The 11,889-nt window shown below is 48.7% G+C and overlaps 1 protein-coding gene across 1 annotated transcript; it reads left to right on the forward strand.

Annotated features, from left to right (window-relative positions):
• Nucleotides 1–7,297: 7,297 nt before the first annotated feature.
• On the forward strand, nucleotides 7,298–7,989 carry LOC9270081 (stem 28 kDa glycoprotein). Its single transcript, XM_015790489.3, has 2 exons — nucleotides 7,298–7,308; nucleotides 7,541–7,989. The coding sequence occupies exons 1-2, from the start codon at nucleotides 7,298–7,300 to the stop codon at nucleotides 7,938–7,940; spliced, it is 411 nt and encodes a 136-aa protein (XP_015645975.1). The 3' UTR covers nucleotides 7,941–7,989.
• Nucleotides 7,990–11,889: the final 3,900 nt, after the last annotated feature.

The raw sequence follows: 11,889 nt of genomic DNA on the forward strand, positions 1-11,889 counted from the left end.
GCGAATTTCCGCAACCAACAGGGGGCTAACCAAAAGGTCCGCTACACCGCTACACCAATCCCTATCCAGGGAGATCCTCCTCGCAGCAGCAACAGCAGCAGCAACCTCGCTCCGCGCCCCGACCTCAATTCGTGGTGCGCGTCCCACAGCCGCAGCAACAGCAGAGTCAGCAAGGGACTCGTGCGCCCCGTCCTCCTACGCCAGCCGTGCAGCCTGGTCAAGGCCGCAGGGACGTTCAAGGTCAGCAGTGTCTGTGCTTCAACTGCTTCGAGCCTGGGCACTTTGCGGATAAATGCCCAAAGCCGAGGTGCCAGCAAGGCCAAGCGCCTCCCCGCTCCAACCACGGTGGTAAGGATGTCATACGGGGTCGTGTGAACCACGTGATGGCCGAGGACGTGCTGACAACTCCAGACGTCATCGTTGGTACGTTCCTCATTCATTCCATCCCTGCTACCATTTTGTTCGACTCTGGAGCTTCCCACTTGTTTATATTTGTGCCATTCGTGGGGAGAAATCAGTTGGGGGTAGAAAGGCTTAGGAACCCTCTGCTCATCACCACCCCTGGAGGGGTTATGACAGCAAAGTATTATAGCCCTGCCGTTCCTATAGAAATTCAGGGAATTCCTTTTTCCTCGGATCTGATTCTTCTAGACACCAAGAACTTGGATGTGATCCTTGGGATGAATTGGTTGGCTCAATTCCAAGGAGTAGTGGATTGTGCAAGACGCACTGTCACTCTGTACCGAGGGCCGGAACAACCGGTTGTTTTCTTTGCACCCCCAACCTCTGTCGGTAGTTCAGAACTTCATCAGATAAGACTGTCGGAAATCCCCATCATCAGAGAGTTCGGAGACGTGTTTCCGGAAGAACTACCCGGTATGCCGCCCAAGCGAGAGATTGAGTTCCGGATAGATCTTGCTCTAGGAACCACTCCTCTGTACAAGCGACCCTACCGTATGGCAGCAAATGAACTGGCCGAAGTCAAGAAACAGTTGGAAGAGTTGAAAGAAAAGGGGTATATACGGCCGAGTACTTCCCCCTGGGGTGCTCCTGTGATTTTTGTGGAGAAGAAAGACAAGACGAAGAGGATGTGCGTTGATTACAGAGCTCTCAATGAAGTTACTATCAAAAACAAGTACCCTCTTCCCCGGATCGATGATCTGTTCGATCAGCTTAAAGGTGCCACGGTATTCTCCAAGATTGATCTTCGTTCCGGATATCACCAGTTGCGCATCCGTGAAGAAGATATCCCGAAGACCGCATTCACCTCGCGATACGGACTATATGAATTCACGGTGATGTCGTTCGGTTTAACCAATGCTCCTGCCTTCTTCATGAACTTAATGAACAAAGTGTTCATGGAATACTTGGATATGTTTGTTGTGGTTTTCATTGACGACATTCTGGTGTACTCACAATCAGAGGAAGACCATCAGCACCATCTCCGTCTGGTGTTGGGAAAGTTGCGGGAACATCAATTGTATGCCAAACTTAGCAAGTGTGAGTTCTGGTTGTCCGAAGTCAAATTCTTAGGGCACGTGATATCTGCTAAAGGAGTTGCTGTGGACCCCGAAACAGTGACCGCCGTCACTGATTGGAAGCAACCTAAGACAGTCACTCAAATTCGCAGTTTTTTGGGTTTGGCAGGATACTACCGGAGGTTCATCGAGAACTTCTCCAAAATCGCTCGACCCATGACACAGTTGTTGAAGAAAGAAGAGAAATTTGTGTGGAGCCCGCAATGCGAGAAGGCATTCCAAACTCTCAAGGAAAGGCTGGTTTCCTCGCCGGTTTTAATCTTACCGGATACTCGCAAGGACTTCATGTTGTACTGTGACGCTTCGCGCCAAGGATTGGGAATATTCATATCACATGGACATTGGAATGGTTGGATTATTGTGGAATTGGATTCACACCTCCCCCTCTATTCAAAACCCTCAAAATGGTTTTAGGCTGGGCTCGGGGTGCATGGTTTTGATAGTAGCACCTCGGCCACATAAGGACCGGTCTTCGGGCCTCTGTTGCAAAGCACTACCGTACTTCCACATGTCTAGTGGGTAAGGCTTAGTTTGTGGCTCAGTCTGGTTATAAACAAAAGTACACGGATGCAGATGGACGAAGTCGGGGGTCGATGGACATCTCTAGGGCAAATGAAGGCTACACGAGCTGCGGCCCGGTAGTCGAGATGTCATGGCACGGGGCTGGTGTCCTGCTGCTAGGGGCTCAGTCCTGCCTACCTGTCCCGGAGGTTCCGGCCGTAGGTGGGGTTGGGTCGGTACTCTTGTCTATGGCTAGGATGGGTTGGAAACTATGTCATGTCTTCCGTCTGTATGCCGTGGTGGTATGTGGCATGTGGTTACACGTGAGGAAGACATGTCTTGTGGGTAAAGATGTACACCTCTGATCAGAGTAAAACCTATTCAAATAGCCGCGCCCTCGGTTATGGGCAAGCCTAGCAATGTACCCAAGTTAGTGTTTTAATTCTTAAAACCTGCTTAACAACTAAAATGTGGAATGGTTGGCCTGGGTTGGCTTGGGACGAGCTAGGACCCAGGGTCGGGTTGCCAGTTCGGTTTGAATCATCGTAGGCCTTGGGTTAAGGCAGGTTTGTGTGGGTTCACGGCCTTGATTAATAATCTTGTATAGCTCTAGGATCGTCTTCATAAAATAGGTTTTGGCAACTAAGTGACTTTTAAATGCTGTTTACTGCAAAACTTAACCCCTATGTTATAACTCCCTTGTACTCCCTTGCATTTATTCTGCACTTGTGGGTGTGTCTTGTTGAGTACGGTGGTTGTACTCAGTCTTGCTCAATTTTTCCCAAACCCAGAAGAGGAGTTCCCGGAAGATGAAGGCTTTGGTGTCTAGCTGGTGCCTGCCGTCAAGCGCCTGTGGTCGTCGCCCTAGTCTTCTGCTGTTTTTCGTTTGTCTTCTTGTGTGCTGGGCCTTCGCCGCCCATGTAATAAATTATCTATATACGCTTCCGCTTGTTAAACTCTGAATTGTATCAACTTTTGGTGTACCTTGCCTCCTGGGACAAGGAATAATACACACACGTAAGGAACGCCCGTTGGGTTATTTCCGGACGTGACATTCTCGAGTTCCGACATCCGGTTCTCGAGTCCCCACCGTTGTCACTCGTTGCCGGCCACTAGTTCCCTCATTTTCTGGAGGTCCTCACGAACCTCCGCCAGGTCACGCGCCAGCTTATCGGCACGCTCATTTGCCGACGACGCTGCTGCCGTCCTCGCCTCCGCAATCTCGCGACTTATGCCATGAGCACCAACCTCAAGGATGTGCCCCATCTCGACTTGGAGCTCCCCCCAGGTGAGGACGTCAGCAGGCAGGCCTCGAGCAGGCACGAGATCACTGGCTGGGCCGTTGGGCGTCACCTCACGGCTCCTGGGCACGACCACGACATCGGTCGAGGCCATCGCAGGAGACGTGCTGGAGTTCCCTCCGGACCCGTCTTGCACCGCCTTCGCCCGCGCCGACCTACAGAAGATTAACATGTCTGGCCCTCAAGACAAGTCGCCAGAATTCAACCAAGGGAAGGACCTCAAATTTTGTCCACTTACTTCTCGCCAAGTGTCACCAGATTCTGCCGTCGTGGAGGTGGCGGAGACGCATCCAAGGCCTAAGTAAACCGAGTACGACGTGAGGGGGACATCTTCCGACTACGTAGTTAACAACTCAAGAGACTTACCGATGGGAGGACGCTTTCCGGCGGCTGCCGAGCACGGAGGTGAATTTCCTCCCCTTCCTCGGGACACGGCTGCCACTAGTCGTGGCAGCAGCAGCAATGGCCGCGTCGGACGCCTCTTGGGCGACGCCCTCCTTCAACGAGGCCGCCGCCTGGTGGTCCAAGAGCGGTCCAATGACGTCGGTCAGAGGGAGAGCCTGCACCGCGTGAAGTCATTATGCGATCTAGGAGCAAAAATAAAGGGGGTCGTCAAATACACTCACGTTAATTGCGGCTTCATGCTCAGCCTTCCCCTTCTCGCAAAGGGGGATGGGGACGTTACTCACCGTTGTCGGGCCACTGATCATCAATTGTCCGACGCAACGCTCCATGGTCTCGCTGTTCAAACCTGTAGACAGAACCAGAATTCGGTAAGTCAGGAGGAACATGCACATAAGGAAGTCAAATTAAACACAAAGAAAAATACCCGAGGAGAAACTCGGGTCGCGTCCTCCGGCCCAGAATAGTCAAAGGCTGGGTGGGCTCGAGCCTGGAGCGGCTGGATCCGCCTACCAATGAAGTCGGCAGCGACTTCATACCTCGACAAACCTCGTACTCGGAGGTCATCGATGGGATTGATGAAGAACTGAAGAGAAGGGGTCAAGGCGGGTTTGGCAGTCCAAGACGGAATCTTGTCTGGTTGTTCCTCAGGAACAACAAAGATTGGATCTGAATCCTCTACCTGAAGATAGAACCACCTCGCCTGCCACTTGCTGCGAGAAGAAGGGCATTGGAAGGGGATATAGCGCGACTTTAGGCCATCCCGGAGTCGGAAACCGACGCATCCAGATACCCTGGTGGATTCCATCCAACGCAGCTTGTAGTAGAAGCGAAAAAGGTCGAGAAATGGCTCTACCCCAATGTAGGCCTCACAAAGATGCGAAAAGATATTGAGGAAGGTGATGGAATTGGGGTTCAAATGGAGGAAAGAAAGACTGTAGAAACTCAGAAGGCGGGGGGAGAAAACCACAGAGAATATAATCCTCCACCGCAACCATGTGACCTAGGACAGGTTCAGGTTCAGTACCTCCTGGTTCCCTCTCCATGGTCCCGCGACCGGGGAGAGCGCCCTTGTCGCGTCCCAAAACGACTCTAAAATACATCCCCGAAATTATGCCTAGAATAATTAAAATCCGTGTGAAAGCCTCCAACAATTAAAATGTGCAAAGTTAAAAGTCAAATAAGGCTTGGAGGATTTTTGTATATTTCCTAAAAGCCTAAAATGCGTAAATAAATTTTAGTGGAATTTTCAGAGCACAAATAATAATTAAGAAGAAATAAACAAAGTTAAAAAGGTTTTATAAAAAGAAAAACCCTAAAAAGTCCTTTTCCCCCCCTCCCCCTCTTGGGCCGGCTCGGCCCATCTCTCTCCCTCTCTCTCCTCTCCCCCGCGGCAAATTCGGCCTCCTCCCCGCGCGCGTGCCGCTGACGGGCGGGCCCGCCCGCCACCCTCACTGACGGGTGGGGCCCACCCGTCATCCCCTTCCTCCCGCCGCTCCCGCCGCCTCGCCCGTGCCCTAGCGCCGCCGCCACCGCGAATCCCGCCGCCTCCCGCCGTCCACGCGCGCAATAAAGTGGGGGGAAATATTCCCCGTGATTCCCTCCCTCTTTCCCCCCATTTTTCCCTCCCTCTCTCCCTCGCATTCGTTTGGAAACCTCTCCCCTAACCTCGCCGGCGCCATCAATGGCGACCGGATCTTCCGCGCCCGTTTCCCCCTCGTCCGGCAGCTCCCTCCCCCTCCCAATCCTATATAAACCTTCCCCGTGCCACCCTCCACCGTTTCCGCCACTCGCCGCCCTCTCTCCCCGTCGGAATCGAGCTCGCGCCGTCGCTCTCTCTCTCCGCCGTCACCGCCGAGCTCCGGTCCGCCGCTGTCGTCGCCCCGGACCACCTCCCGCCTCGGCGTCGCCACCTTCGGCTTCACCGCATCCCCGACGACCTCGTCCACCCCTCCGTTTCGCTCGCCGACCGCCGGAGCACCGTCGACCCCGTCCACCCGAGCCGCGCCGCCGCCTTCCTCCGCTCCGGTCGCCGTTTCCGTCGTCGCCGTCGACCCGGGGTGAGCCGTGGACCGCCGCTTCTTTTCCCCCTTCCCTTCCCCTCTCTCGGCCGCCGCTCCGCCGTGCCTATGGCCGCCGCCGGCGACCATAGGGGCGCGGGCGCGCCGCCTCCCGCCGCTGCGCCGGCGTGGCCGCCTTCGGGCGCACCGTGCGGCTGCCGCGTGGGGCCCGGCATCCCGTATATATGTATATACATAGACACAGTTTGATTATTGGTCTTACTATTTAAAAAGTAAAGTGCACGGGCGGTCTCTAAACTTGTATGGGTGTATCAACTAGATCACTAAACTAGGTCACTAAACTCTCAAAATGAACTTTTTAGCCCTTTAACTTGTCTCGTGTGTCATATAGATCCAAACGGGTTCCAACCCGCCCCGTGTGCTGACGTGGCAGCCATGTTGGCACCTACGTGTCAATAGAACTCATATATATGTCCGCCACATATTAAAAAAAAAGGAAATATTTTTCCCCTTTCTTTTTTCATTTATTTTTTCAAAATTGAAAACATTATTTTCTCATCTCCTTTTAAATTTTATTTTTTTCTACATGACTAGCATGCATGTGGATCCCACTGACACGAAAGTATCACCGTGGTATACCACGTCATCTCACGGAGCGGGTTGGAGTCCATTTAGATCTATATGACACATGACGAGTTTGGGGACCCAAAAATGCATTTTTGAGATGTTAGAAATCTAGTCATCTAGATGACACATCTGTACAAGTTTAAGAACCGCCCGTGCACTTCATTCTATTTGAAAAGTTATATAATAATTCAACATTGTCAAATAAAAAACGGAATTAGTATTTTGAACGTATTTAATTTCAGTAGGTATATATACTCTTCATTAATTGAAGTTGGGACTTTAATAATCTTGTAATATATTTACCCCTCAACTTGCTGACAAAGTATATGGAATATTATATGAACAACAAGGATATATATCTTGCTGATGACAGTGTTAAACTAGGATGAACTACTATTGAACGTGAATCAAAATTCATGAACTACATGGAAAAAGTTGAAATCGGCCGGCCTATGTTGTCAGTAAATAGAAGAAATCTTTAGATATTACAACTTTCCAACAACATTGCATCAAGGCTCAAGCAGATCGAACAAGGTTTTTTTGCTCTTTCTTTTGTTTGAACAAGGACATGTTACGCTTTCCCGTATAACATCCTTTATTTAATTTCGTGAAGAGAGCATATCTTTTACACTTGTATCAGGAATATCCTTTGCAATTCTTAGTATTATTACAAAATATATATGTTGCAATTCCATAAGTAAACAGAATTAAAAAGTTTGATCTTGGAAATTCTTCAATGTACAACCTAATTTTATATTTAGCATCGGGATCTTATGTATAGCCCTGGGACCATGCATGATGCATGTATGCATATGAACAGTGAAGACAAGATAACTTGACAGATACATTTTTGTCTGCATGCTATATATATCATATCGAAAATTTAATCCTAGACAAGTATGGAGCTATGGACGCACTGCACGCTCATATGCTATAAATTCTTTTTACTAATGATTAAGTTTGTACAGTTTCCAGCAAACTTGCAACTTTATTTATTCGTGAATTCGGTCCTGTACCATGAGTTCGACAGTTCCATTGAAAGCTTCTGTTTTATTCGAATAATTAACTTTGCCTTGCATGCAACGATGCATACGTTTATGCATATGAAGAAATTAATTAATTATAATTATCTTTACTAATCCCTTGGCAGAGCTACGCCGTACAACGACACGAGCTTTCGTGAGTATGTGGCAGAGGGGAGCGCGCCGGCGCTGCCGGAGACGAGGCGCCTGTACCGGCGGCTGCTGGAGCTCGGTGTCAAGCCAGTGTTCCTGACAGGCCGCACCGAGGACCAGAGGGCCATCACCGTCGCGAACCTCCGCCGGCAGGGCTACACTGGATGGGAGAAGCTGCTGTTGAAGCCGGCAGCTCATGTCGCCGGCGGGCTCCAGTTATCGGCTGTGGCGTACAAGTCCGGCGAGCGTCAGAAGCTGCAGGACGCCGGCTTCATCATCGTCGGTAACATCGGAGACCAGTGGAGTGACATCTTGGGTGCACCGGAGGGCGCTCGCACCTTCAAGCTGCCTGACCCCATGTACTACATCGGCTAGGTCGCCGGCGTCGGTGCCGGTGGCCGTTGCTAACAAGCTGCGATGAATATAGTCACACGTTGTTGAGTTTGTTAGTTCAGCTGTGGCTCCTACGTGTTCCAGAAGTTAGCAGTTGCAAAGGTTGAAGGAATAAGTCTGCTGGAGTTTGTTAGCAGATGCAGATGATGCGGCGATCAAGTCCTTAAGCAGACTGTGTCAGTAGGGTTCGCGTGCGTGAGTTTAGCGCGGATGTGTGAGTCATTGAATTCGAAAAGTGGTATCGTGGGATGGCGCGATTTGAGCCTTGGATTCTAGTCATGTTATTTGAGTTGTATGTTACTCTATTCAGTTGAATAAAAACCACAGAAAATCAACCCCACAATTTCCAGTACATCGATTGTTCTCTGAAACTTCACTGTTCTTCCTCTGAAGATCTCCTTTCTGCATTCTATGTTCTCGTCTGTTGCCGTGTCGGATTGCTGCAGTGTGCACACAAAGTGTTTGATCCGAGGTTTGTCGCCAACAAGTGGTATCAGAGCACTCGGGCTGAGGGCTGATCTGACACCATGTCCATAGTTCCGGCGGCAGCAGATCCGGTTTTATTGACGGTCGTTAGCGATCAGTTTTGACCGTCAATATTACTAAAATAAATGAGAACTAGTTATACTTGCAATGCATATTTATGTTTAATAATAAATAGTCCTCTAGCACTAGGATTACTAACCTCTTGCATAGAATGACCAAAAAATGGACGAGAATCAACATCAAAACAAGCGATCGTTCAATCGGACGATGTCAAGAATCAGACTTATCAACGAATGGGCCAAAAATGCAGAAATGACATGACCAATTGGGCCAAAATTCACAAGTCTGCACATGGGAGCAAAAGAGGAGGCCACCAGCCAAAACCTGGGCTGGTTGGGCCGACCCATGGTTCGGTCGAACCCTCCTCAGCGCCGCTCGATCCAGGGTTGGTGATGGATGGTGTGGATGGCTTCCCTATAGCGATTGAAGGGTATTACCAACCTTTCCAACCGCCATAACCATCACTACCTGTCTGTAAAAGGCTCACTCTCTCTCCATTTCAAGACACACCTCAAACAAGAAGATCATTTCATCTCTCAAATTTAGTATAGTCCCTGGAGTATAGCGGAATAGAAATATAATAGAATCTTCAGTCCTCGGAGTCTTCGGAAGAATTTGGGTATGCCTCTAGTAGCTTTTTTTTTTGCGGGGACTCTAGTAGCTTTTTCTTCTTTTGTAAGACTTATATTTTATTTAGAATATTCTTCTTTATACTACTTTGGTATTGTATTACTTTTCGAGTATATGAATATCTACTTTACTATATGTTCAAGTTATATTCATTATGATGCTAGCTTATCTGGGAGATACAATGGTGTGAGTATAATGATCATATTTACGATGACTCTATGTCATGACGATGATATTAGAATAGTATTTGGTAATTTAAGCATGGTGTTTAGATTACTGGATATCATTATTTGGGGTTATATGTTGTAGAAGCGAGGTGGGCCGCTGATGGTGACAGCTCAGTACATGTATTCCTCCGCGCGTGTATATAGTCCTAAGTTAATTTCCTGGGGAGGGTAGTCCTCCGTATTTAGCCCTGATTGGATGGTCATGACGGATTGTCGTAAGGAACTTGGCAATCAGGGTTGGCTTCTCGAAGCACCAGTAGGTTATCAGAAAGAGGTTATTAGCTAAGTAATAATATGGCTAGGATGTATGTATAATATGTATGTATACTAGAAGTATAGGAATATGATCTTTCTATGTTCTTTCCACTTAGCTTAGATAATTATGAGTAAGAGTATGAATGCTTGTGCTTAGTGTCACTCTACCCTTTGGATTATATTAACTCATGCTTAGACTTTGATTATTACAATTAATATATAAATTATTAGTATGGTATCTCTATTATAATCTTCCCACGGGATTAAACAAATACGATACCCTTGGAATACTCTCGGGTGAAATGCTACAATGGTATATCCGTGCGCTTGCGGATGAACTCTGTAACCATAATATACCAGAAGTATTTCTGCGCTATTGCTGGGAATTATATTTCTAGTAACGTCGTTAAGAAATACCAACAACATTTCTGGCGCCGTTGCCGGGGAGGATTTATAACAGAGATTACCATGACTAATACTTTATATTTACCTCTATATAATCACTGTCATTTGCAGGCTAACCTTGGTTGTTTTCACTTTTCTTATGGAAACAGGGTAGTACATGACTGGTTTCAACTTGCCGGAAAATTTCAAGAAAAATCCAGAAGTTTTCTTTTGGAGCGTTAAGCCGCGAGTCGTTGCTCCACCTATGCGGGTGGATCTCACCGGCGAGAATGCGAGTCGTTGCTCCACCTATGCGGGTGGATCTCACCGGCGAGAATGACTGGTAACCGATACTTTGTTTTGATTGTTGATGACTTTACATGGTGGATGTGGGTGTTTGTGATTAAATCCAAGGGCCAAGCTTTGGAAACCTTCACCAAGTTCAAACCCCTGGCTGAGAACGTGGTTGGGCGGCGCATAAAGACGCTGAGATCGGATCACGGTGGCGAGTTCCTGTCCGGCGAGTTTGCACAACAGTGTGAATCGGCTGGTATCCAGCGGCATTTGACAGTGCCGTACTCGCCGCAGCAGAACGGGGTGGCGAGCGCCGCAACAGGTCAATGATGGTGATGGCGCGCTCACTGTTGAAGGGGAGGAGCGTGTCAGGCTGGCTTTGGGGGGAGGCAGTGCGCCACACAGTGTACCTTCAATTCTCAACTGGCCGCCAACCAAGGCGATGGGAAATCGCACTCCGTATGAAGCGTGGATGGTTAAGAAGCCGCACTTGGCGCATTTGCGGGCGCATTTGCGTGTGTTCGGGTGTACTGCACACGCGAAGAACACAGTACCACACCTCGAGAAGCTGGACGACCGAAGTGCACCGTATGTGTACTTGGGCGTGGAAGAAGGGAGCAAGGTGCATCGACTATTTGATCCTCGTCGAGGTCGCATCCATGTAAGTCATGGTGTCATATTTGAAGAAAATGTTGTTTGACCATGGTATAGAGCTACAGGCGAGTAGGTCTCTGCTGAATTTGATGTGGAGGAGACCGTCGAGCAACCAGCTGGCTCGACGACATCTGTGGTAGGCTTCGTACCGCGGTACCAAGCACCATCACCCGGCAGATGTCCATGCAAGGAACCGGTGGTGGTGGAAAGGGGAAATTCTTCCCTGGCAAGCTCACTGGAGGCGTCACCATCACTACCGAGCACACCTGCTCATTCCTCGCCCCCCGGATCACCGTCGGCTACTCCTACCAGATCTTTCGGGGAACAGATCACGCCGCAGTCTGGCGGCGACACTGACATCAATGATGGCCCTGTCCGGTACAGGCATATTGATGGCATTATGAATTAATTGTGAACTGCTTTCTCAATAATCCGCAATGCATATCCTTAATTCCCATGTCAACTTACCGTTGGTAGATGGATGAGATTTTTGTTGACGACGTTGGCGGCCATGGATAGCACTGTTGCTTTCAATCGGTAGTTTCTTAAGTATCGTCACCTAATCAACTTCCTAGTTTTGAAAATACGATAGAGATAGAGGTAAGGTGAGAAGAAAATTTAGAGTTAAGTTTTTCTTCCTAATCTGGGTTGCCATGTGACTTCTCTTCCTTCCAATTGACCCCATACTCTCCACCCTCAGCTTGGCAAGATGGCTTGTTTTTCTGGTTATCGTATCTCCTTCGTCCAGATTCCAAATCAGACAAACCATATATCTGTTCTATCGTCGTGTTGACTTCAATGTGGTATACTCAAATATGTGATTTGGTTTCATATCTTATAGGTAGTTTTGGTGCTCCTTCAAAATTCAATTGGGAATAAGCCCAAATATCCCGACATGTTTACATTTTATGACCTAAACTTGCAAAACCTGTTAGACCAAC

This window comes from Oryza sativa, chromosome 7 (genome assembly GCF_034140825.1).
Source record: "Oryza sativa Japonica Group chromosome 7, ASM3414082v1".
Lineage (NCBI taxonomy): Eukaryota > Viridiplantae > Streptophyta > Magnoliopsida > Poales > Poaceae > Oryza > Oryza sativa.